The sequence below is a fragment of the Neolamprologus multifasciatus genome, chromosome 7, assembly GCF_963576455.1.
Source record: "Neolamprologus multifasciatus chromosome 7, fNeoMul1.2, whole genome shotgun sequence".
NCBI classification, from domain to species: domain Eukaryota; kingdom Metazoa; phylum Chordata; class Actinopteri; order Cichliformes; family Cichlidae; genus Neolamprologus; species Neolamprologus multifasciatus.
Genome location: NC_140445.1, coordinates 15,724,551 through 15,751,969, shown reverse-complemented (window position 1 = coordinate 15,751,969; position 27,419 = coordinate 15,724,551). Strand labels below are relative to the sequence as shown.

The 27,419-nt window shown below is 40.6% G+C and overlaps 1 protein-coding gene across 8 annotated transcripts in view; it reads right to left on the bottom strand.

The window, feature by feature from the left end:
• Positions 1-340: 340 nt before the first annotated feature.
• The window catches only part of fcho2 (FCH and mu domain containing endocytic adaptor 2), a 51,291-nt gene continuing 24,212 nt past the window's right edge, over positions 341-27,419 (bottom strand). The window contains exons 8-31 of one of the 8 annotated variants that reach the window (XM_085164878.1): positions 27,167-27,263; positions 23,945-23,989; positions 23,754-23,820; positions 23,630-23,654; positions 23,351-23,401; positions 22,628-22,685; positions 21,345-21,520; positions 19,020-19,044; positions 18,354-18,398; positions 17,622-17,661; positions 16,804-16,889; positions 15,501-15,590; positions 11,316-11,819; positions 10,767-10,882; positions 10,551-10,674; positions 10,287-10,436; positions 9,996-10,055; positions 9,369-9,480; positions 7,005-7,160; positions 4,481-4,613; positions 3,938-4,137; positions 3,296-3,360; positions 3,016-3,180; positions 341-2,937 (exon numbers count right to left, since the gene is read on the bottom strand). In XM_085164878.1, the coding sequence (XP_085021004.1) occupies positions 2,915-2,937; positions 3,016-3,180; positions 3,296-3,360; positions 3,938-4,137; positions 4,481-4,613; positions 7,005-7,160; positions 9,369-9,480; positions 9,996-10,055; positions 10,287-10,436; positions 10,551-10,674; positions 10,767-10,882; positions 11,316-11,819; positions 15,501-15,590; positions 16,804-16,889; positions 17,622-17,661; positions 18,354-18,398; positions 19,020-19,044; positions 21,345-21,520; positions 22,628-22,685; positions 23,351-23,401; positions 23,630-23,654; positions 23,754-23,820; positions 23,945-23,989; positions 27,167-27,263 (2,613 nt within the window). In that variant the 3' untranslated portion in view covers positions 341-2,914. The remainder of the gene's footprint in view (positions 2,938-3,015; positions 3,181-3,295; positions 3,361-3,937; positions 4,138-4,480; positions 4,614-7,004; positions 7,161-9,368; positions 9,481-9,995; positions 10,056-10,286; positions 10,437-10,550; positions 10,675-10,766; positions 10,883-11,315; positions 11,820-15,500; positions 15,591-16,803; positions 16,890-17,621; positions 17,662-18,353; positions 18,399-19,019; positions 19,045-21,344; positions 21,521-22,627; positions 22,686-23,350; positions 23,402-23,629; positions 23,655-23,753; positions 23,821-23,944; positions 23,990-27,166; positions 27,264-27,419) is intronic. The other 7 variants (XM_085164880.1, XM_085164881.1, XM_085164879.1 and 4 more) reach the window with 7 other exon arrangements.

The following is a 27,419-nucleotide window of genomic DNA, read 5'->3' as shown; positions in this document are numbered from 1 at the left end:
GGGACTGTTGTTGTGATTTGACGCTATATAAATAAAACTGAATTGAAATTGAACTGAATAGAATCTATTAACATCACCAAATGCTGCATTTCCTCCCTGAAGACATTCTGTCAAGACTTTGGTCAAATTGAACAGCACAATCTGCCTCATGAGGCATCGATGGACTGAACTTCTTTATATCTTATCCCTCACAAATACCAATGAATGACAATAATTTTAAAAAAGGAGACTAAAAATAACGAAAACTAACTATGCTAACTAAATGCACTGCAAAACCCTACATTCACGCTCACGTGTCAGTTTGAGTAAATACAATAATCAAGAAGTCGCACGGGACACATTTAAAGTAGTCATTTTCATATATTTGTATATGTTCATATATTATACATTTAATACAGGCACAATAAGAAATCATAAAATAGAGACAAAAAGTGGCAGAAATATTGGTAAAAACATATGAGAATCATTTACACAATCTTGCTCTTTTTAAACTCTGTCTGATACAACAAATAAAGAAAAAGAGTGGAAAGTGACCATAAAAGGAGCTTTGGGGGTACAATTTGAGTGTTGTAGGGACAGCAAGAACCAGCTTGCTGACACTGAATGCAGAATCTCCCTACTCTTTTTTTTTTTAAACCAATGATACAACTAATTCAGAGGGAACACAGTGTGACACGCGATAGTACAATTCCAGGACTTTGTGTAAACTCATTTCAAATGCCTTCAAAATATTTGGCTTATTAAAGAGTCAGGTACAAAATTTATTTCTACAAACACTTAAATGAGTTTTCCTAATCTATTTAGGAAGTTAATCTTAAAGGCATTAAGAGTCAAAACTAAAAAAAAAAGATGATTACATGAATCACCCTGGCCAGATATGATGACTGAAATAAAATAATCCTTCTATTTCTACAAGTTTTCAAGCGAGACACTTAAATCAAGTATCATCATGAGCCTAAAACACCTGTAAACCAGTCAAAATCTACAATGAAGCCGGTTCCTTAGCACTGAGGACACAGTCGTATCTGAGAGGTCAGTTGGCCACGTGTTGCACAGTGTATCAAACTCCTCTCATGAAAGGTTTCAACAATTTTCAATCACAGCTTTCAGGCAACTTATCATTCATTCCTCCAAACATATCACATTCCAACACATTAACCAATTTCAGGACCATGCCAAGGATGAAGTCGACAGGGGAGGGGGAAAAAAACAAGAAGAACAAAGGGCAAAATATTCAGTTAAGAAGTAAAACAGCCTCTACAGCACTATCCCTCCATTAGTAAAAGACAAGAATGAAGCACCGAGTGTCAGTTGTGGCCATTTCCCCACACATCCACGTGTTGTTCACAGCTACAAGACGCTGTACTTTCCCCCCAGCTTACTCTGGGTGAGAAGCAGGACAGGCCAGTGATGTGCGACAGAGGCAACGGCAGTGCTGTGTGACAGTATCACTAGATTACTTGGTATTAAGTAATCATGATAAGGCATTTCAATCATTAATTTGGCCTCAAGGTGCTACTTTTCACCAACATCGTCTGCTGTGTGGCGAGAGTAAGAGATCGGATGAGCTTCAAAGGCTAAAAATTGATAAAAGAGTACAATGATTAAACTCAGTCCAAATGATCATTCGTTTCTGGAAGACACGTTACAAAGCGGAGACGTTTTCCCTTCGATATCCAAATAAAAGAGTAAAAAAAACAAACAAAGACACAAATGGCACGTTGTTGGTGCTATTCTCAATGGCTGTGCTGTAGCATACAAAAAGGAACAGATAAAAGTTAGATTCAGGCACATTTCAACATTAACACAGAAGTATGTTAAAAAATAAATCACTGGCAGCTCTTACAAAAGCTGCCAACTTCAATTTAGAGAAATGTCCCTTGATTATTTTTTATATCTATCTATATATATATATATATATATATATATATAGATAGATAGACAGATAGATAGATAGATAGATAGATAGATAGATAGATAGATAGATAGATAGATAGATAGATAGATAGATAGATAGATAGATAGATAGATAGATAGATAGATAGATAGATAGATAGATAAAACATATGACTTTTGACACAATGTTTTACAGTCAATTAAAAGGCTTAAAAAAACACAAGGCATGACTAAAAGGGGGGTTTACAAAGTAAAATGTTCAATTTTTTTAAATAAGCACACTGACAGCGATAAGGGTGATTGTTCAAAAGGACTCTGTGGCATTCAACCACAGAGAAATGCAGCTTCAAACCCCAAACACTAACAGAAATTTTTTGCCTGTTGTTCCACAGTATAAGAGGAGGCACTGAGGTCAGATCATTATTGGTTTTGCTTCTCTTTTTTTTTGCATTTTCCAAAAGCAAAATATTTTATAAAGATTAAGCCTGTGCTGCAAGTCTGCGAGTTCAGATTTTACCTTCATTGCACCAGTTAAAAAAAAAAAGAAGTGAAAGTGAAGAAGCTGATTTGTGAGCCGAGTCAAAGGTGGTCGAGCAGAATATTCAGCATTATTATTTACAGTTTGGACAGAGAAAGAGAGAAATTGTTTTCTTTTATATTCCTTACAGGTTCTTGGAAATTATATATAAGAGAAAAAAGAGCATCTGAAAGGTTGTTAGTCACTTTTTTTCTGTTTTTTATGATTTCAAATACAACATAGAGCCATAAACTGTTTCTGACTATACAAAAAAGGATTTGATCGGAAAGCATTATTAGACTTATCTACACATTTCCTGAAATCTCATCTTAGTTTTCTTTTCTTTTTAACAGTGTTCAATACTCAGTGCTGTTTAGTTTTGTAGTGAGAGTCTCGCTTCCTGGGTGTGACAGGAGGTGATCCAGAGGTTCAGGGGGCCTTTGCAAGTGAGTCGGCAGGTTTTGCTCTTGGGTTTCTTGGAGACCGCGATGATGGGTGACCTCAGCAATCTGCCATATAACGCCCTGTAGACAAAAGATGTGAAATTTGAGTCATTAAATTGTGCCACCTAGTACATGTAGACCATCAAGCTTTTTACACACCTGTGGCAAATCTCTTCTTGCTGAGGGAAAGTCTGTATCCGGCCCCCTGCAGCTCCATGTCCACTCCTGACAGGGTGCTCCCCTCATTCATAAACTGCACTGCCAGAGTGGAGGGGTGCGATGGGCCATTTGACAGTTCAAACTTGGCCCTCAGGGACCCGGCACCTAGGATCAAACACAAACGAGTAGGGACTGATCCAGTTCTAGTGCTTGCTGCAGGATTTTGCACAAACTTTGATGCAAAACATTTATAAACTCAAAAAAAAAAAAGATTTCTTACCATCGTTTTCAGACTTTTCTGAGATGTCAGTCAGCCTCCACAGACACTTACTCTGCTCTGAATTCCTAAAAATGGAATAAGGAAATAACATCACACTTTAATGATTGTAGCGTATGTATGTATATTTGTGTGTGTCTTTCTCCTAAGCAGACCAATCTTGATGAAACTTTGCATAAACACTGCCCGGAGCATTGAAAGTGCCATCATCTATATGGTATATACAAATATTTTATACAAATCAAACTATTGTGTATATTTGTACATTGTTTGTTTGTCGACTTTTAGTGTGTGCGTGCTACCTTGATTTAGTTTGTGGATGGTCTACGTTTCTTCCACATCGTATTTTCACAGACGATGCAAATTTTTAATCTTCAAATCATCTATATTGATGATTTATCGTTAATTTTACAATAATATTTACATTATTTTGATATATTTTTCATATTACATATTTATATTCTGACAAAATATCCCATCTGACAATCCATGTAAGACTTCTGTGCCATTGCATGACAAAAGTGCCACAACGGTGGCAGTATCATAGCAACAACAGGAGGGGGGTGCAAGTCAATCAATACTGCTGGCCCATAACAATTACATGTTGCTCTCCTGCTAACGATGCCAAGAGGCACTACGTCTCACCATATGGAGTTAGGCAGAGACTGCATGTTGGTGACTCCTCCATCAACAGGTACTAAGATCTGTACGTTGGTGAGTGGACTGGGTGAGTCCATGGACTCTGGGTTGTAGCGGTAGTCTATCCGCAGGTCCGTTGTACTTGCTGTACATTTCCAGTATACGGCCAGGTTTAGCGGGGTGGAATGGATCCCATCAGACATCACCTGGACACATCAATAAAGTATATGTATCAATTTTTTCACAATATTACATCTCTGTGTGTTATCCATTTGTTGGACTGCTATGAAGCTAGTTTTTAAGGAAGTGTTTTTAAAAATGCTCTAAGTATTGGTATGCAATGTTTTATGACCACAGTAACCCACACCAGGGTGACCACCACCGACAGGTTCAGTGGATTAACACTGATCGTGTCGTGATGATGCAATGCTTTGCTGAGAAATGTTGGATTCTGAAGTCTTTTTCTTCTCTTTCAGAAAGAAAGGTCTTAGCCTGAAATACAATTATCATATCTGGTTTATTTTTTTCATGAAGTTCTTGCTGACTGACCTGGTATTTCAGGATGTCTACATTATAGTAGGAAGCTGAAGGACTCTGTTCGGAGGCTTTTCTGAGGTAGGATGTCAGTGCTTGCATGTTGAACCAGAAATCCTTGGAATCTGAGTCACTTTGAGAAGGATCACTAGAAAAAAGCAAAACAGTCAGAAAGATGAATACACACACATACACACACAAGTAATAATAATCACAGGCTCAATTATTCATTGCGCTTCTTGGCTTTGTGTGCAGAGCTCCAACAGCTTGGAAAAAATGACCCTGTTATATCCAACCACCTACTAAATCATGAATTCCATTTGATTCAATTAGTCCTGCCATGTGGTCTGGGGATAACCGAGAGGAACCAGAGCGGGAAATATTCAAATAAACAGAAAAAAGATGTGGTTCTTCATTACTTTTTGGGAACAATACACTTTTAAAATAGAAGCAACTAATTTGGTACCTTATTGAAGCTTTAATTAAAAAGCTTTGCCTGAGACTGAAGAAGTAAGATGTGGAATAAGATGTTGAACAAATAAAGTGTTGAATGAAGCACTGTCTGTGACCTTTTTTTTTTGTCCTTTGCCATTTAAGGCATCTGAAGAGACACAGGCTGCTGAGAACCTGGCTGTCTGGTGGAAAATACTTCCCTGACAGCTTAATACTAGGTTCATGTCAGATTACTAATTGAATTTCCTCTCACTGACGCAGACTGCATTTCCGTGTTTCTCGCTCATATCACTGAGTCCAAGGTCCTCTTTTACTCTATCACTGTCAAGTTATTGATTCAACAGTCAAAGGAGCTTGCAAAGAAAAGCGTCTGGACTTCTTTAAGTTACTTGAAGACGTTTCACCTCTCATCCGAGAAGCTTCTTCAGTTCTAAGGTCAAATGGTGGAGAGTCCCAGATATAAACCTAGTGGGAGTGTCCCCCCACAGAGGGACAAAAGGACCCCCTGATGATCCTCTAATCGCCTGAGCCAAGGTGTGAAACTGGGTGTGGGTCCCAATCAGCCAGAGTTTCGGGTGAGTTCATTGTGAAACCTGGCCCCACCTTATCATGCGAATTCCTGAGGTCAGATGGCCCAGGATGTGAGTGGGCGTTAAGGCGTCTGGGAAGGGATCTCAAAACTGGATTATAGATGGCAGAGAGTTGGTGTCGTAAACCACCGCCTCTGTTCAAAGATGGTCGCTCACAGTGGACATAGATGGCTTCTTTCACTCCTCTTTCAAACCATCTGTCCTCTCTGTCCAAAATGTGAACACTGGCATCCTCGAAAGAGTGTCCTTTATCCTTAAGATGCAGATGGACAGCTGAGTCTTGTCCTGTGGAGGTGGCTCTTCTGTGTTGTGCCATGCGCTTGTGAAGTGGCTGTTTGGTCTCTCCAATGTAGAGGTCTGGGCATTCCTCACTGCACTGTACAGCATACAGCATACAGGACCCTACACCACCGGGCAGAACATGTTCCCTCTAAGCCTGAAGGGAAAAAGAAGGAACACACACATGTAAAGGAAGCACTCAAAACGTGCGGCTATCCTAAATGGGCGTTCTTAAAGTCAGCAAAGAGGCACAGAAAAGAAGATCAGACACCAGCGAGGGAGGATAAGAAGGACAGACGCAACAACATTGTCATCCCCTATGGAGCCGGTGTATCAGAAAAACTCAGGAGGGTTTTCTCCAAGCATGACATCCCGGTGTACTTCAGACCCAGCAACACACTCAGACAAAAACTGGTTCACCCGAAAGACAAAACGCCAAAACACAGACTTAACAATGTGGTGTATGCCGTACAGTGCAGCGAGGAATGCCCAGACCTCTACATTGGAGAGACCAAACAGCCACTTCACAAGCGCATGGCACAACACAGAAGAGCCACCTCCACAGGACAAGACTCAGCAGTCCATCTGCATCTTAAGGATAAAGGACACTCTTTCGAGGATGCCAGTGTTCACATTTTGGACAGAGAGGACAGATGGTTTGAAAGAGGAGTGAAAGAAGCATCTATGTCCACTGTGAGCGACCATCTTTGAACAGAGGCGGTGGTTTACGACACCAACTCTCTGCCATCTATAATCCAGTTTTGAGATCCCTTCCCAGACGCCTTAACGCCCACTCACACCCTGGGCCATCTGACCTCAGGAATTCGCATGATAAGGTGGGGCCAGGTTTCACAATGAGCTCACCCGAAACTCTGGCGGATTGGGACCCACACCCAGTTCCACACCTTGGCTCAGGCGATTAGAGGATCATCAGGGGGTCCTTTTGTCCCTCTGTGGGGGGACACTCCCACTAGGTTTATATCTGGGACTCTCCACCATTTGACCTTAGAACTGAAGAAGCTTCTCGGATGAGAGGTGAAACGTCTTCAAGTAACTTAAAGAAGTCCAGACGCTTTTCTTTGCAAGCTCCTTTGACTACGATGACCTGGATGACTGAGAACCTTCACAGACATATTGATTCAACAGCTCAGCTAAGATGGTTAATTATAAAGCAAAACAAAATCAGGTTGTACTTTAGCTTTTTCTCGATACCTCACCTGTATAACAACTGTTGGTTGGGTAGGATCTGCTCCAGCCTGCTGGTGTTCTTCAGCTTGAAGGTGAGGACGGCTGGGGAGGGGTTGGTAGTGAACACCTTGATGATGCCCATTGGAAACGACAGTGTCATGTCTCCAGTGATCTTCACAATGCACCTGTAGAAAACCACCAATGGTTTAGCATGTTAAGCTGAAGTAGACTTTTTAATAGAGACTTTTTCCCAAAGTGCACAACAGTCCCATGTAAAACCAATAGGACCAACATGGCTCCTAACTTGTTCAATCAAATACTACTATTGTCTTTAATATTTAATTATTTTAAGCTAACAACTTGTTTTGTAATGGAAGTTTTACTTTTAATTAAAAAGTAATTTTCAGCTAGCTAATTTACATTGTTTATCCATTAGGTTTAGCAAACTGTTTAATTTGTACACTTAGCTAACAATTTAAATCCTAACCACATTTAATTTTGGGGAGAAATTTTTGTTTAAAAACTCCAAAAAACTAATGTACTCAATTTCATATATTAAAATTTAAGCTAGCTATTAAATGACTTAAGTCTACCAAATAAAACGTGGAGCGACCCACTGTGGTGACCCTTTGCAACAGTGGAGCAGCTGAAAAAGTAGCTTTTTATCCATCAAGTTTAATTAACAATATATTCTTTTTACTCATAATTTTGGCTAACTGTTGATGCCTCACACTAGAGTAACAAGCCCCGCAACTTGCGACTATAAAAATATATATATATGTTGGTGGCTGAACTGAATTTTTTGCTGTCAGAGACTGACTGCAAAAATCTGTCACCAAACAAATGCGGCCGACTGCAATCACTCTCAGAAAAACTGGCAAAGGTTTGCTAATAATTGCAGTCTATCAATTTAATAAATGCTTACAGACTGCCAACATGTTACATTGGAGTCAGTATGCAGTAATGACTGCAACTCAATAAAGGGACTCAACTCAATTAGTTGCCAAATAGTTAAATTCTGGCTCTATTCCTACAGAAAAGCTGCCAAAAGGCTATGTCATTTTGCAGTAAAATTGCACGTCTAAATGTCAGTATTCATATCTGTGAAAGCACACTATTGGCTAACAATTAAAAGGTTGGCTAAATTCTTTGTGAACTATTTAAATCGTTCATTCAGATTTTCTCCACTACATCATCACATCCTCCTAAATAATTCTTCTTGGCCACTACTATTTATTGCTCATCCATTACTGTTAAGTTACTATTACTGTTTTTGCTTAGTTCTTCAAATAAATCCACAAAAATGGACCGCACATCACTGCAAACAGATTATAATTTATACAACCATCACCAACACGCCATCATGACAATTATCATTTTAACTTTCTGGTACATAACATTACAGACAGCCCAAAATGAGTTACAAGCTGTGTAGAAGTCCTTGAGGAACATTCATCTTTAACACAGAATTCATCTGTTAGTCTTCTTGATTATTCTACGAGTCACCAAAAAGCTAGAAAACGTCAAAACGAGCAGCCCCCTGGTTTTGTACACCAGCCAAAGATTTTCTATTTATTTTAATCTAATAATATAAAATTTAAAGATACACCTTTGAGAACCTGGAATTAGCGCATGTATTCAATTATCTAATCATTTCTTTAATATAAAAAAAATCTACAAATGACAAATTTAGTTGGTCTTTCTTTAGCACTAGTAATTCATGTTTTAAATAACCACAATAACTAAAGCTCTATCAAAGACATGAATAGCTTGCAAACATTTTTTGTCACAGATTGGTAAAAGAATATTTTTCTCTTTAATGTATATTCCTGTTGGAGATTTGTGTTTCAGAAATTCTATATACTTTGAGGCTCTAATGTAGAGCCAGTGTAGGGGTGAGAGGTGTATACTTTCAGCAGAAGTCTGGCCTAAGTTGTGGTGGTAATGGCCCACAGTAGGTCTCAACCTTGCACTCCATCTCTGCTCCATTGCTTATGAAATGTTCCATTTGCTAATCCCTGCAAAAATAAGCCTTCTGCACAGCAGCAATTTAACAGCAGTTAACCAATAAAAGGCTGTATGTTTTCTCTGCCCCAGACTATAATCTGCTCCACGGAGGTTATCCACTCTGAAAGAATGGTGTCAGACTAACGCAAAACATTCCACACATGCAGAGCCAACGGGAGATAACACTCAGCAAAACGCAAGTCCAAAGGCTCATGGAGTGTGTACTGCACATTTGGCTAGGGACAACCGCGTATACCACTGTGTACTGTATAACTCACAGCACCAACTTGAACATGTTATTGTTCAACTTCAAATAAAAACAATGTCTGTATGACCGCAGGTCCAAGTCCGGGTCTTGGAGCAGCAGGAGGTCATGTGAGACTCACTTAGTGGGATCAGCTCCTTTGAAGTAAGCATTAACCGATTCTGTGAAGGCCACAGCAATGGGCAAAGCATCTTGGGATGCCAGGGTCACAGGGCTGGGACCGCGAGACGTCCCTGAGAACGAGAAAGGCACAGAGTTAGAGGTCTGTTGACTCAGCTGCAGATCAGACTTACACAAGAGTCCCAAAGCTCACATCAGAATTAGGAATGTTTGATCATGCAAAGCTGCCCTATAAAATTATTGCATTTCATGAGGTCAGCCATCATACACTGCAAATCAGTATATTCAGTTATTTTTCAATAAGAGGATGGGAGATTGTTTAGATGCTTGTGCTGCTTAAGTTAAAATACTATAAGTAATAAGTACTATTAGGCAGTCAGGACAATCTTAGACAGCAGTCAAGTTATTCCTCACTATATCACTTTAACAAACAAATATTTATCAGGTTAGGAGCTGATCCTGACAAATGTGAGAATCAGGTTTAAAATGTCAAAAACAAAACTCACAAACAAGACAGAGAACTGCAACCATGGCAAAGCAAGAGATTGGACTGTCCATCCGTCCGGCCCATTCAGCAGACTGGTGTTAGTTTTAGCTAAGAGCCTGCTAATATGAACTTCAACCATACCTGCTGGAGTTTCGCACCGCTTCTCAAATGTAGGCAGCTTCGCTATGAACATATCATCCTCTTTATGCCGAATTAAAGGCATAAAAGAGGGAAAAGAGGAGATACACAAAACCCAAAGAGAAGAAATGTGAGGAAGTGATGCAAAGCACAGTTCCTATATATGTGATGATGGCAGGTGAGCCCTGAGCTGATCAGTCTGATATAACTGCATATAAAGATGATAAAAGTCAGTGCAATGCATGTAGAGTAAACCCACAGTGGTAGGAGGCAGGAAAAGAAAGGAAGACTCACTTTGGTTTAGTGGAAAGAAAGGAGAGAGGGAGAGCAACTCTGGCTCTGGGGAGGAGAGGGGGAGAGCAAAGGTGTGCTCAGCTCCTGTAAGGAGAGGAGTGAATGAAGGAAAGCGAGGGCGGGGGTGGGGGGATGACAGTGTACACTGTACTGCAAAGACAAAAGGATGTGACAGACTGGTGAGGAGCTGAAGAAAAGGAGGATAAAAGAAAAATTATTACAAGAAAGAGCTTTTATACGTGTATACTGAGGGAGCGTTCCTACCAACAGTGGGGGTGTTGCCAGCACTGAGTGAGGCGTTGGAGGACAAAGAGGAAGAGCTCTCTGCCCGGGCGAGGGGTGCAGTCGGAGTAGGGCTAGATGCTTTAGGTGGACTGAATGGCCTTACCTGCGTTAAAGGGATTCAGATAGATGCCTTTTAGAATATATGGATATAATTTGAACAGCAATAAATGTATGCAGCACATGTGTTTCCATTACAATTTCATTGATTCCTGTGAGTTTTCCAGCCGGGAGTTTGGGCCTGGAGGAGGGTCGTGGAGGAGGCACCAAGGCTCCGGGTGCCAGAGGGGTTGTAGGTCGGTTTGGTACTGGCACTAAACACAGAAACACATATTTGTTCTGGTCAGTGCTACTTAAACTGCATGAAAACTGGGTATGAAAAAACATCTTTATACTGCGTGAAATTCATACAGTTAGATACAGCAAACTCATGCAGCATGACCTCTTTTTTTTTTTTTAAACACACAAGTGCAAAAAAATTAAAATTAAATACCAAAAACAACAGAAAACAAGACATTCCAAAATAAATGGCACAAAAATAAACCCAAAGACAAACAAGCAAACGGAGTCATGAGTTACACAAAATAACACAAAAAAACAGAAAACATTTGCAAATAACATGTAACCTCCACGCTTTATCATAAAATAAATGCACCAAAAATAAGAACTTACATTTAAATAAAAAGAAAAGATCAAAATAATTCAGCAAACCTCAGGCAAAAGGCAGCAGTTTCTAGCAGCAGTTACCATTGAATATTTTGCTTGTTGGAGCTGCAGCCCTATCTGTAATCCCAGAGAAGACATCAGTGAAAGAGAGGCTGCTGTCATCTCGGCTGCTCGCTGCTTTGTAGAAGGCATCAGCAGACTCATCGGACAGGAAGTGACCTGACCTACTGGAACCTGACTGTGGTTTTTGAAGCTCCTTCACAGATGACCCAGAGCCCAGACAGCGAGGTGGAGCAAAATTATCACTGAAGGCAATCCACTGGCTCTGAGCCCAGGAAACAGAGGAGAAGGTGTCTGCGCTCTTTGGAGGGCTGGGTGTGTCTGAGTTTTTGATGGGGTCGACTGGCTCAGTTGGCCGGGTGATGGGGGCGCTCTGGGCCCTCGCCGGTACGGGCTTAAGTGCTTGAAAAGGGTTTTCTGGTGAATCCCAGGGGGAGGACGTAGATGACGAGAAAGAGTGAACATCTTTGGACTGCTGGCTCTCTGCCAAGGGAGGGTAGCGCTCCCGTTGTGGCACTGTCTCAGCTGAAGGGGGCAACGTGATTGACAGTGGGAGGGTAAACATGACAAATGCAAAGTGGCTGGGTTTAGACGGACAGACAGCAGATATACTCTAATGCACAGTTAACAGTAATAAACTGCCTCAAATTGACATATTTTAACAAAAATCAAATATAAAATGTTACAATTAACAGGTATTTGTATTATTTTTCTTATAGTTAGAAACAATGTGAGAATAGGACACACACACACACACACACACACACACAAAACATACCAGCACGATTTAGTATGTGTTCAAAGTAGCATCAAGTCAATCAGCTGAGAATGGGGACATTATCTATGCATTGCAATCTGAACAATAACTTGAAATTGAGCAAATTTTAAAAGTTTTTTTAACTGTTTTTTCTGTCGACTCACTAATCAGACACACTGAGCATATCATTAGTTCACGTTGGACATTAAGTCAGGCTTAGCTGATCACAATCTCAGCCCACATTAGCTGATGGCTCAGCTGATACCAATCAGCATCCAACTGGCAAATCTAATTTCCGACACTCTGTATAAGCTGCTTTACCATGATGCACACTCCGAGCTGCTTTGCAACCCACCCGGACCCCAGCTCCTCCTTTCATGCTGTGTCTGACTTCACCAGTGTCAAGATCTGATGTCATTGTCTCCTTTTCTGTGCTGTACTGTAGCCTTGCTGCTCTCTTCACCTCCAACTTCAGATGTAAGTGCCTGGATGTGTGGGGAGGTCTCAGGACAGAGTCAAACCACCAAATAAATTACTGCTGGTGGAAATAAGTAGGTTGTTTTGACTATAGAGGCCCTGACTGAACATTTGGCTGTTTTGTGATGCAATCTTGTTCCTGAAATAAATCTTTCTAAAACGTTGCATCATGTTAATGAGACCACTTTGGCACTGTCATTGTACCTGTATATGATTGTTTAACCATACAGCAAAGAATACGGAGAGACTTATTTTGTGTAACAGCTCAGACACCCAGGAGTAAAAAGAAAAACAACTTTCTTGCAACAAGCAAAAATCGGGGGTTGCACAGCAATTTCATTGAGGTTTTTGTTGCTGTTGCTTGTCTCATTGGAATGGGGGACTCAGCTTAACTGGCTGACAGTTAGTTGTATTTTGGTTACATTCTTATATAAAAGTAAGGTTGCCAAGCTCCTGTGTCATCTTGCCATAAATTTTGGTCATGCCACAGCCTCCTATCACTGTTTTCCATAGTGTGACTGTAGCACAACGACGCTTTTATGCCTGCTGTGTGTTCCTTGGCGACTTGCACCATACAACAGTTAAGTTAACATTAAATAATGTTACATCGGCTGTCACAAGCTACCATTTCAGCTGGTTGCACACCTCTCAATTTTTCTAACCTGGTGTGATGTGCTGCTGCCGACAAAGCGGTGGGTATACCATGACTTTAATGATCCAAAATGAAAAACTAATTTTAAAGTGTAATCAATTTAAATTTATGCTGTCTCTAGATTCAATGATCTTTTGACACATAAGGTATTAACTTTTGAAAGTTAATGCATATCTTTTCTTCTCCACAAAAGAAGTGATTCATCTGCTTTCACAAGTTAGTACATGACTTTTTGTTGACATGAAAAGCATCTACAATTGTTATTAAGAATTACAGTGGCTTGCAAAAGTATTTGGCCCCCTTGAACTTTTCCACATTTTGTCACATTGCAGCCACAAACATGAATCAATGTTATTGGATTTACACGTGAAAGACCAATACAAAGTGGTGTACACGTGAGAAGTGGAACAAAAATCATACATGATTCCAAACATTTTTTACAAATAAATAACTGCAAAGTGGGGTGTGTGTAATTATTCAGCCCCCTGAGTCAATACTTTGTAGAACCACCTTTTGCTGCAGTTACAGCTGCCAGTCTTTTAGGGTCTGTCTCTACCAGCTTTGCACATCTAGAGACTGAAATCCTTGCCCATTCTTCTTTGCAAAACAGCTCCAGCTCAGTCAGATTAGATGGACAGCGTTTGTGAACAGCAGTTTTCAGATCTTGCCACAGATTCTTGATTGGATTTAGATCTGGACTTTGACTGGGCCATTCTAACACATGGATATGTTTTGTTTTAAACCATTTCATTGTTGCCCTGGCTTTATGTTTAGGGTCATTGTCCTGCTGGAAGGTGAACCTCCGCCCCAGTCTCAAGTCTTTTCTTCAAAGATTGCCCTGTATTTGGCTCCATCCATCTTCCCATCAACTCTGACCAGCTTCCCTGTCCCTGCTGAAGAGAAGCACCCCAGAGCATGATGCTGACACCACCATATTTGACAGTGGGGGTGGTGTTTTCCGCCACACGTAGCGTTTTGCATTTTGGCCAAAAAGTTCCATTTTGGTCTCATCTGACCAGAGCACCTTCTTCCACATGTTTGCTGTGTCCCCCACATGGCTTGTGGCAAACTGCAAACAGGACTTCTTATGGTTTTCTTTTAACAATGGCTTTCTTCTTGCCACTCTTCCATAAAGGCCAACTTTGTGCGGTGCACGACTAATAGTTGTCCTATGGACAGATTCCCCCACCTGAGCTGTAGATCTCTGCAGCTCGTCCAGAGTCACCATGGGCCTCTTGGCTGCATTTCTGATCAGCGCTCTCCTTGTTCGGCCTGTGAGTTTAGGTGGACGGCCTTGTCTTGGTAGGTTTACAGTTGTGCCATACTCCTTCCATTTCTGAATGATCGCTTGAACAGTGCTCCGTGGGATGTTCAAGGCTTGGGAAATCTTTTTGTAGCCTAAGCCTGCTTTAAATTTCTCAATAACTTTATCCCTGACCTGTCTGGTGTGTTCTTTGGACTTCATGGTGTTTTTGCTCTTAGACAACCTCTGAGGCCGTCACACAGCAGCTGTATTTGTACTGACATTAGATCACACACAGGTGCACTCCATTTAGTCATTAGCACTCATCAGGCAATGTCTATGGGCAACTGACTGCACTCAGACCAAAGGGGGCTGAATAATTACGCACCACCCCACTTTGCAGTTATTTATTTGTAAAAATGTTTGGAATCATGTATGATTTTCGTTCCACTTCTCACATGTTCACCACTTTGTGTTGGTCTTTCACGTGGAATTCCAATAAAATTGATTCATGTTTGTGGCTGTAATGTGACAAAATGTGGGAAAGTTCAAGGGGGCCGAATACTTTTGCAGGCCACTGTACATCTATTTACAGTTGCTTAAAATCTGAGTAAATTTCAATTACTAGAAGACAATCTACTGGCTATTGTTACATTCACTTCAGTGTAGCACTAACAGGACTGTGAATATTCACTATAGCTATCAAAGAGCTTCAGTTACACAGAAACTCTGTGTATCCACAGTCTGTAGCCTAGCCTGTTGTCGCATTCTTACAGAAATACCACGCATATTTGAAACTAAAACATATCCTTTTATTAGCAATAAATATACCAGGTGGTGACCCTGAGTTTAGATAAGCTTATGGAAACACATCCTGATTATTATAGGCAGCGTGAGTCACATGTGAAGTAGAATGCACTCCAAGGTTTAGTTAATATGAAATGAAAACAAAACTTATATAAAGATATATGCCATGCAAAAAGAAAAAAGAAAAAGAAAAGCAGTTGATGTCTGGTGCTGTTTGAAAAGAAGATTAATTTCAGCTTCTCTCTGATGAACAGGGCAAACAAACTTTACCTGATGTCTCTGGCAGAAAGACATCTGAGTCTGAGTCATTCACCAGAAAAGGTGGAGATGGAGGGTTTGAAAAGAAGATAGAGGCAAGGTCTGACAAGAACAGGTGAAAATAATCAAGCCAACAATAAAGCAAGTCATTTCAAAGAAAATGTAAAGAATAACATTATAATAAAACAATAAAAGGAGAAAGTAAATGGACAAAAAATGAAAACACACAATAAAATCCATGACCACAAAATAAACAGACACGTGCCATATATATTGACATAAAAAAAACCCCCCTTTAAACACTTCTCAGATTACACTTGTTTGATGTGTGATGTGTGCATATGGGGTTGGTAATACCACTGCAGTGTACACATAGAGATTTAACATGCTGAAAGCTGGGACTTAATTCCCGTCAGCGTATCCTAATCAGGGCACTTTTTGATGCTATTTTGACTTTAAAGCCAAGACCTTTGACAGTAACAAGATTCTGTTTGACAACATACGTGCCAGCGAGCTTTATAGCTGACCCTTTGACCCCAACTAGGTGCCAATTAACTGTGGATTATGCTTAACCTAGGCAATGGGTCAATGACAATGTCACTCTCTTTAAACATTGGTGTTGCACATGTAAATCCATGAGAAACAAGTTAAATGTTGGTGAATGTGGTGATGTTAAATGCACTCAAATTTCTTGTGGAAGGGTGGAGTGACTGTTTGATTTGTAGAAAATGGTGAAAAATTACACCGGGAAAATGCAAAGTGGGGAAAAAAGCCTACAAACTCTAATAATTTGGTAATTTTAGGCTTCTGTTTCTGGACTAAGCTAAAGGAGAGGCTTCAAATTAAGTAGCTCGGAAGAAAAAACAGAGTGACAAGTTAATGAGTAAAAACCTGAACTGTTGTAGCACAGCTGCTTGTTGAAGTTAGACTACTCAGATTTTCATGTAACCATATTTGAAAAGCATTCTCAGTCTGCAGCAGGCCCTGGGTTAATTGCATGCAGTTTTACTAAGAGGATTGGCATTTCTCTAATTGAAATAACAGTCAACTGCAACTTTTTTACCTTCGTTATAAAATTATAATATGTTTTATTTTTTATTATGGAAATAAGGCAGTGATAGTCATATGAAGCCAGACCCCACCCCACACGGTGCCCTCTGGACAGTCAACCACTGGAACAACTGTTCCATCACTACTCCTTTGCCGCTCACTATTACCCAGTTTCTGTAATTTAATATTTGCAGGAAGTGATAAACTTGAATTATATGCTTCTGCTGTAACAAATCATTTCAAACGCAAGCTGTCTGTGGGTTACCTGCCGATGATGACACAGCGGAGGAAGATCCGATGGCCTGAGCTGGACTTAAAGGATCCAGAGACAGAAGGTCGTTGTTAGTCAGCCTGCCGTAGTTACGAGAGAAAGAGAAAGTCAAATAAACGGACGTCACCTTTCTAATATAAAGCAGCACATTTGGATTCAGTATAAAACAAGAAGCACTCAGAGAGCGCGAAACCTCCACCAATGCAGCTCACTCTCTGGGAGGTGTTTACTTTTAAGGGAATAGTATTTTATTTTGGATATGTTCATTTTGTTTTCTTTGTTCTTTTGTAGTGTGGTAAAAATCAGATAAGAGCAGCATGACAGATTTTAAATAGGTCTATATAGCATTATTTATCACTTTGATCTTCAGATCACAATCTACTGACCTTGAAGGAGAGGTTAGAGGTCAACTGTGACATGATATTTTAAATCTTTGCATGGTACTTTCTATATGCTGCCAATACACACTACACTTGTAAGAAGCATAGTTTCTTTTTGTCAAGTTTGGTGTATGTAAGCCAACTTTCAGTGGACGGTTAACATCACTCCACTCTACACTGTTAAAACGTTTTACAATAGTTCCTTTAACACTTTTTGACCTATTGTGTTTACAGACAGAATGACACAGACATAAATGCTACCAAAAACATAACCTCCTTGGCAGAGGTAATAATAATAATAATAATAATAATAATAATAATAATAATAATAATAATAATAACTGAAATGTTCACAGATGGCGCAAACATAAAGAAAAATATGATCATTGGCACTGAGCAGGCAAAGGTTTGATGTTTTACTCCAGTACTCACTCGAATGATGTTGGCACTCTGGGTTTTCCTAGCTCATCACCTGAAGCAAGAGAAAAACAAACAGAGAAGTCAGGCCCGCAGTTCTTAACAGAGTGGTGACAGCAAATACACAGCAAGTTACTCAAAATCAAATTTAAAAAAAGATATTTGATAATTAAACCTTAAACCAGATTTTTTCCCCATTAAAAAAAAATTAAACCACCACCTACAGTACCACTGAAAATATATATATATTTGCAGTAAGGTTAGATACAAGTTTTTAATTTTCTTATTTCTGCTTTGTAAAATGTTTTTTTGAACTTTCATCCAAATACTGCAAAAGAGTTAACACAGGAGGTTATGCTGTATGTTCAATATGGTGGTACCACTTTAAAACAAGGGATGAAGCAACTAATCAGGAAATGCCCTGTTCTTTTGTTCCCCTGCTTTAAAGCGCTGCCTTACATTGAAAAGATCCATATAAGCGACCTGAAGCAGCACTTCAAGCACTAGAAGTAAAAAGGTACTACTGAGAGGACCCAGATTTAAAACCACACGTGTATGTAAGTCCTTCAAATTTAGAAACTGAAAGTTTTCAGTGAGTCAGTGATGTTAGCTGGGGGGGTCAGCTGGCTTCAGAAGCTGTATGAAAGGCTCCCAGAAAGGGACAGCGATGAGGGCTGTGGAAGACATTTTAAAAGTGGAGGGGAAGGAAGGGTTGCAGGCCAACTACTGTAGTGAAAAAATACTCACCGAAACCCTTAGTCTTAGACCTTATTGTAGACACTCCTGTGATCCCTGAGCGCATGTAAAGTATACATCTATCAATGCTGCTAATTTTTGCAAATTGATGTAAATGCTATCAGTGTGTGGGTTGCAGAAAGCAAATGGGATTATCATTAAGTCTCATACAAACACTATAAAAACAAAGTAATAAAAAGAAAAACAAGATAAAAAGAAGATAAAAAAACCTTTCTGGGTGAATAATCAGTGCTTTTACGCTTCTTTTATCAAAGACCTCGTGGAGTACAACAAACACGTTTTCATAAGCTCTTGGGGACATACACAAATTCAGCAAAACTCCCACAACTGTGCCAGCTTGCAGAAGGGAAAAGATAATTTCTGACATGTCCAAACATAAACAGTCAATTAAGCAATTAATCTTATTTGTATCATTGGAGGGAAATATCCCCCGAGCTCAGATTTATAGAAGGGAACAGTTATTTACTTTTTCTCGGGATGTGTTGGTTTTGGCTAGATTTCTGGATTTTCCCTCTTAAAGACAACCCCTTTAAAAACAACCCGGGCCAGGAAAAACGTGGTCGAGGAGTTGTGCAGTCGAGCCCCCCTCCACTTCATCCTTCACAGTCATGTAGCAACACAGATAAAGAAAAGGTCAGGAAGAAAAAAAATACTCACTGGACTGGTTCCTCCGCATCTGTCCCTGAAAGCAAAAACAGACAATGATTAATCAAAGATGCATATATCCCAAAGCCAATTACTAACCGATACATGTCAGAACTTTGTTTACTTGTTAACAAAAGGACAAAAAGGGCAAGAAAGAGGTGTTTGCGCTCTTCAAACTGGACTTCACGAAGGGAGAATTGAACTACAAAGTGCAATGCGGTGCTGAATGGATCCCTAACTTTCTCTGGGGATTAAAAAAAAAAAGCAAATACGCAAAATAAATAAAATACGTGTTAACACTGGTTAAAATTGTATTATTAATTATTCCCACTGGCAAAGGGAATTTTTTCCACTTAGAGTTCAAGACAGTAAATCACAGGACTACTCTCGACTCACACATACCAGACATTAAACCTAGGGTGAAAAATTCAGCAGCGCAAAACCGTGTACGTAATCCCATATAACGATCAGTCAGAGACAGCACAGAGCGTGCCTCAAACTCTTCACCAGCTTCCTTTACAGATTCTTTTTTTTTTTCTCCTTTTCCTGCGACATAAATCTTCCCGGGTCCAACTGCATTAACACAACCTATGTGAGATGCACTCTTCAGGTCCAACACTTTCGGCGAAGAATTTATTTCTTACAAGAATAAAGGTCAGGTTGGAGACGGGGGAGACAAAAAAAGAAACAAAATGGGTTTAAGGAACATAGCAAAAGCATTTAACCACCGTTGAGCTGCGAGGCCAGGGTTTAGTCCCACAGGCGCTAAGCGGCAAATGGGTTCAATTATGGCTATTGCTGGCCACACACACACACACACACACACACACACACACACACACACACACGCGACTTCCATTGCTATTTCAATAAAGGGAATACCGTGGAGGGGAAACGAAACAGGAGGAGAAATGAAAAAAAAAAAAAAAACCGACAGAAAAATGAGCACTGATGGGGGAAAAAAATTTATCAATAATTCACACCAGATGATGCAATGTTTGTCATCATCTTGGATGGAGTATATGTTTTCTGCTTTGTGTAAATATAAAATAGACAGAGGGAGCAGAAAATAAACAAAAGGAGGGCATATACAATCTAAAGACTACACTGGTATTTCAATTCAAATCAGTAGTGACAGAGACGAGAACGTAATGGTGGGTTTAACTACAAATCGGTGACAGACAAGGTTTAAGGTTGAAACTCCCAATCAAAATTATTTATTTTTTTTGCACTTAATAGAAAAAACATCTCTGTAAGCTTGAAAGTTATCTTTATAATTAATGTTGGTGTGTGTGTGTGTGGGGGGGGGGGGGGGGGGGGGGGAGGAAACATTTGTCAAAACTACGTAACGAACCCCATAAAATATTCATAAATAACCACAACAGAGTCCTGTCTAGAATAAATGGGCTTCAATAAAACCCAAAGAGTAAAACCAAAGAAAGAAACGAGACGGGGGAAAACAGAGTGAGATACGACGCAAATGGCGAGGAGGAAAAGCAATGAGAGCCGAGGCTGAGAGAGACGGCCAAAGTTGGGAAAGAGGATGCCGTGACAATCGGTTAATGGTGCAGCCAGGGAGCGAGGCGGGTGAAACCCACTAGACCCCCTTAGCAACACTGAGCGTGCCCCTCTCGGCCGCTCCACAACACCATTAACAACAACAGCTCAGTGCACACAGGCTGTGCGTTTGCACACAGGCCGTAGTGGTTTTAAAGTTTAACGACAGTGGCTATTTTCATGGAGCGCCAGAGAGTGATTCAGAGACTGAGAGATGATGAGGGACAAGGAGTTGAATGGAGCGCTCCATGACTGAGGTCACAGATCATGTGTGTGTGCAGACTGCAGAGCATTGCTGTAAAACATTCCCTAAAGAGCTGAGAGAGTGTGTGTGTGTGTGTGCGCGCGAGAGTAAAAAACAGCAACATCACACACTTAACTCAAAAATTGTTTCTGAATTCTTAATATTTGGAAAAAGAAGATGAAAGAATAAGTGATCCTAATGTTGCTTGATATTAATCTAAATTCTACGAAAAAAAGAAAAAGAAAAAATTGCACAAACATGAACCTCAATGAATAAGAAAACAATGTAGCATGTAAAATAAACATAAAGATTTTCAATGTAAAAAATAATAGCTTCAAGAAAGAGTAACCAATGGGAAACACCTTTGATAAATGGCAGTTTAATCTGCCCTATGAGGGGACGTTTTTACATTCTCGTGATGCCCTCTAGTGTTACACAAGCAGAGTAGCCTCCTTCTGCAGCAGGGCAAGGTAGCAACAAGTTTATCTTTGAGGATTTTACTATTTGGTGTGTTATCAGAGTGTCACGAGCCGTACCGAGGTTGAAGGCGACAGGATGATGTTTCCAATGGAGGCCTTGAGCTCATCGATGTTTGCTTGGTTCTGATGAACGCCGTTGTTTGGCTGAACGGGCTTGATCTGCACGTGGAACTTCCTGGGTTCGTCTTCGTCCTCCGAGTCGCTGGATGAGTAGAAGGAATTCTCTTTGGCATGTGAGCAGAGAAGTTAAGGAGGATAATGGCAACGACCTCAGATCAGAAACATGGGCATAAATCTGAGTTTCATTTAGCCTTGCAGTGTTGGGAAGGTTACTTTTAAAATGTATTCCATTACAGAATACAGAATACATGCCCCAAAATGTATTCTGTAACGTATTCCGTTACGTTACTCAATGAGAGTAACGTATTCGGAATACTTTGGATTACTTAATATATTATCATGCTGTTTACAACTACGTGAATGTACTATTGCTGTGATTTATTACTGTTACTGAAGGTCCGCGGCTCCGAACCGTAGTAAAGGGACTTCTGGCTAATACGATGGGTTCTGTGTCGGCTCGTAGCCGAAAACTAGCTTTACTTTGTTGTCTGGGTCAACTTTGCTTGCAAGAGACAGAGAGAGGCGTTGAAAGGCTGCTCCAACAGAACTTATTGTTTTTGGAGGAAAACACGAACACGGTGTACAGTCGAGTCTTAATAGCTTACTTACTCGTCAGGCACTCTTCTTGGCTGCAGTGGTTATTATTATATTTACATGCTTCCAGCTCCCGTTTCTGCTCGATGACAGCACGTACTTTTCCTTTTTCTCCCTCCCTCACTCACAGACACATAACGGGTATGGCAGTCCATTCTCCCTGCAGCACGGACTACACTGCCTATGATGCTACATTCTTTAGAGCTATACCTGTAGCATTCTGCCTATTAGCTTAGCACAACAACAACAAAAAGGCGCTCTCTCACCCAGGAAACACGCACAGAGAGAGCGTCACCCTGTAACCATGGCAACTGTAACGCTGCCGCCTGGAACAACAGAACGTAGCTGTCAAACAAAACCCAAACAGTCCTGATCCGCCACAATATGAAACAGGAAAGTACCGCCGTGTAATCCATTTATTTCAACAAAGTAACTGTATTCTAAATACCACCTTTTAAACGGTAACTGTAACGGAATACAGTTACTCATATTTTGTATTTTAAATACGTAACGGCGGTACATGTATTCCGTTACTCCCCAACACTGTAGCCATGTTTAAAAAAATCCCAACAACTCCAACGTGTCTAACAAGCGAGACTGGCACTGAGACAAACCAAAAAGGATATCGTTTTCATTTACTTCTGGTCTGATGCAGAAACCCTCTTCATCAACTTGAGGAACATTCTGCAAAAACACAAGCAGGATACGATTTTTCTTTCTTCCACAATTTGTTTTGAGTTAACACAAAGTTAATTTTACAGGATGAAATCCTTTGTTAACACATCTTTTCTTTATGCTGCTCATTTCAAACTAGATAAAAATAACTTTATTTTTCAAATAGTAATTCATTGTCATTTTGTTCAGAAAATTGCTAAAACTTCATGTTAAATTGTAAATTATTCATTTTAAAAAGGTTGACTAATACCTAACTTCAAAAGGCAAAAAATTCCAATTAAGTCTAAAATGGTGTTTTTGCTTAGATATAAAATTGTTGTAAATGAATGGGTACAATCATTCATGGTGTTTGTTGAGGCTTTAAATAATAAAAAATATACTACAAATGAAAATCGGTACACATATTTATAGATACATAAAACAACCTAAAACAAATAAAGACCGGGTGAAAGGGGTGATATTATGGTGATTTTTCACTATCTCATCCTACACAACCAAATTTGAGAGCCCTGTAAATTCAGCGGAATCACACAACACCTTGTACCATTAGGGACAAGTTTTATAGGATATTAAGATTTTTAATGAAATGCATTATCTATGTCGGTATGAATATTTGCTGCGCATGTGTTAGAAAGAGACACCATGTGTAAGAGTGAGGTTAATAGCTTGCTTACAGCATTCTGGATGTCTGCAAAGTATCCAGGCGGAGCACCATTGGCGGTGTTCTACAAGCACAGAGAGGGATGAATACATGAATACGTGAACAAGCACATCCACAAAAAACGAAACGAACGGGAACAGAGAGATGGAGAAAGTGACCGGAAAATCATTAAAACAGAACATGGCGATAAACGATTGAAGATGTTTTCCACCTCCTGCTGTCTGAAATCAAGATAACACAACAGGGTGAAACTCAAAGATTATAGTCGCGGTCTGGTGAAAGTTATACTCACAGCAGCCTCGACTTCTGTCGACTCCCTGGAAGACACAAATGGTCACGTGATCATGACTAAGAAGTGAAGATGAGTGAAGATGCATAAATTGTGCTGTGGACTGAAAATACGAGTCTCTACTCACGTAGAGTCTGTGTCCTTGTCTTTCCTCCGACCTGGGATCAATAGTTTTCTTCTTCTGGGTTTGGCTCCTTAATATATATTAAAAAAATGAAGAGCTTTAACCACAGATTTTTTCTTAAAAAGCATCAGTGTTCAGGCATATTTAATATTTGTGTCCCTCAAATGTGTTTCTTCTTTTACAAAAAGGCTTACCTTCAGCAGCAATAGCTACATTGCACTCCTCAAACTCAATGGGTCCTAATGAGACCAAAAAAAAAATCCATTTAGGTTCATTTGACATACAAAGGGTCAATGACCCACTGCTGTGAACGTTGTGAATGTGAATCACGCAATGATCACACAGACACACACACACACAGACACACACACACACACAGACACACACACGCAGTCTGCCGTGCAATGCAGCGAGTGTATACAAACAAAGCTAGGCTGCTCCCAGAGGGCAGACAGGGTCAATAGCAGAGTCAACTGTGTGTCTGGTGGCCCTTACAGAGATGGCACAATCCCTCCTGGTTGACACGAAGCCCCACTCTACACCATCACATAATCTTCCTCACAGAGAGACGCTTCTAAGCACAAAACCTCACCGCAACCATGAACCAATTCCAAATCCTTGCAGGAGCTCGGGTATTTTCAGCAAGCGGCAGGTGTGAAGGCTAAACTGCGGTGAAACTAAACCCGGCTGCGTGACACACGCACAGTTACTAAACCCTACTACGAAAAAGACAAGCGAGTGCAAGATTACATGCGCTGAAGTGTTTAAAGACACTCAGACAAATCTGCTCTTGAGCTTTAAGTAACGCCCTTTTCTCTTTCACTCCCACATGTAGAAAACGGCGAGAGAAAGAACAAACCATAAACAAACAAACATGATCGACTGAAATCGCTGCAACATCCTTGGCTAACAGGCAAATCCTTAAATCGGTTCCAGCAATTGATCAGTGCATCATTTGGAGTGAAACCAGACATGCTTTTATATGGACAAAAACAACAGCAACGAAAAACAAAATAGTTTTTGGCTATTTGGACACATCATTTAAATGATGAGAAAACAAAAAACAACAAGGTTTACTCCTAATTTACTCCTTGTCAATTATGCATATTTGCCTCTAAGGCCCTGCACTTTGATTGTCACGCCGAGTAGGCACTCACACACACACAAATGAGAAGTAAGGCGTGCAATGCGTGCACGTGTCAATCAGCCAAATCCACTAGATCAGGCGGTGCGTGCCTCTGTATTCGTGTGTAGTTACAATCCATTGAAAAGACTCACGCCTTCTTAGGTACACAATTAAAGAAACAGTGGTTAATTAATGATTTTAAATGGCAATGTGACTATGACTATTAGCTCTTAAAATGTGTGACATGAAAGAAATGGGTGATATACTGCATATACCTAGAAAGCTTAAGAGTGTACACAAGATTAACAGGAGGCACAGAAAGATATACAGAGAAAGAAAGATGGGGCAGGACCCTCCGGCGAAATCTGCAATACACTAACAGGACTTGACCTGAAAACAACAAAGTAATGATATTTTAACTCAAAATATACACAGCAGCAGTCCAATGCAGTCCCCTGCCCCCCACCACCACCAAGAAGAGGCCAGTCGCGAGCAGAATCGATGCATTGTTCTGAGTGTGCGATGCCGACTGAAGCGCAGGGAAGCGGCGAGTCACGAGAGGCATGCGAGCAAGTGGAGTGGATAAAGCACACCGATGACCGATCTACTCTACTGTGCAATATCGGGCTTCGGCACTGCTGGCAAACACACAGCGGCGGCACGGAGGGCTGTTGTGGGTTTTGAGTGAGTGAGAGCTTCGTGCCAATCAAAGCAGCCCTGGCGTGCTCATTCAAGAAGACTCACAGAAGGAGGCGAGAGATAATTTCATCATCCCTGTTCAATCAGCTTTAAGAACAAGTGAATATATGTCGAGTGTTGCTTTTTTGGGTGTTTTTTATAAGGAGAAGAAGAAGAAACACATCATTAACTTATGACATTACTGTTTATTTACCCATCAGTGGTAAAAATAGTCAAACAAAAGTAGTGGACGGGGTTGAAAGATTACTCAGTGCCATCGGGATGTTTAAAAAAAAAAGGCTGTAGGAATCTGCAAGAGACCCAGGCGGAGCAGGAATTCTTTGCCACCGGCATCCTGCGATCCCATCTGACAATATTTATCCACACAAACAGCCGAAAATGTCTAAACACCAGATGCATGAATATTACCTAAATCTGGACAGACATTAGGAACTGTTTAAGCATCTCCTAAACAGACAGACGACTTTGTTTATACAGGGGAAGATGTTTCTTTTCTTTCTACTCTCTGTGAGGGAAGCATGCAGTCACGCATCAGAGGAAGATGGATTTTTTTTTTTTTTAAATTGCATATGCTTCACATGGTAACTGGGAGCCAGAGAAAGGGGTGGAGTGGTTTGCGTGTCTGGCCAGCCGCCAGTTGACAGCTCAGCTGGATATCGTTGAACACGCCAACCCCCCCTGCCTCGCAGCGTGTCACTTTGGGATTGTTTCCGCAATAGAAAGTTTATTCAACCTCTCTCTCTCTCTAAAGGCTCCAGACCGGCCATCCGTTCAGCTATTTCATCACGGGGACAGACGGGTTATTTTTCTGACAGGGCCAGGGCTGGTGAGCAATTCCTAATGAACGCGTTTGATACGGGGAAGGAATTTTCTGACCGTTTTTTTAAAGCGTCAATTAATACTGCTGTCCAAACAAATGAAGGCCACCACTTCTTAGATGCAGCGTCTGGACACAGGGGGTCACCGTTTGTGTACACACAAACACAGCAGAGGTGACCCCTCTGCGCCCGTGACCTGACGTGATGTAGTACAAGTGCACAAGGGCAGCTTGTAATATTTCAGACTGGGTTTTGAGCTATGTTGCATGATGAGACTACAGAGGCTAATGCCAGAAAAAAAACAATACGTCAGAGACGCTGTAAAAGAAGGAAAATATCAACCAAGGAGATAAGGGAATGAGTGCGTGTGCGTGAATGAGAGGGAGGTAAGGGAGTGGAGCCAAAAGAGTCTGTGGAGTTTTCCCTTGATTATTGTGGCATGGCAAAGTTTACACAAGAGTTATTGTTGAGCCCTGACCTCCTGAAGAAGTTGGTTATGCCTGCTTAGCCTGTGAACACAGCAAAGCCCCCCGTGTGTCACATGCTTACTGGAATGCCAAGCCTGCCTACCTTTACAGCAGATTACTGTGATTGACTCTGATGGCCCTCTCTCCTACCACTAATTGCCCCTCTCTATATACCCCTCCCCTCTCCACAAGCCTGGGTCAGAAAGAAGCCCCCCATACCCCTGGCAACAATTTCTTAACACACAGTACAGACACTGACAAATATTAATTACTCTAAATAAAACATACAGGACCCCGGCGGCTTACCTGGTCTCTCTTTGCCTGTTCCTTTGCTTTCAGCCAGTTTCTGGATTAAGCTCTCAACTGATGTGTTCTCGATGTTCCTCACAAATTCATGGTGGACCTGGAAAGGTTCAAAAAGAAATCAGATTTACCCATGATCTTAAAATTTATAGTCTTCTTTAAATGAGGTTGTGGTGATTTTTAACTGATGTAGTGCTAGAGCAAGTTGCTTGGTCAACTAATGGTAGAGTTTGTTTGTTACTTGTATAAAAGAGGT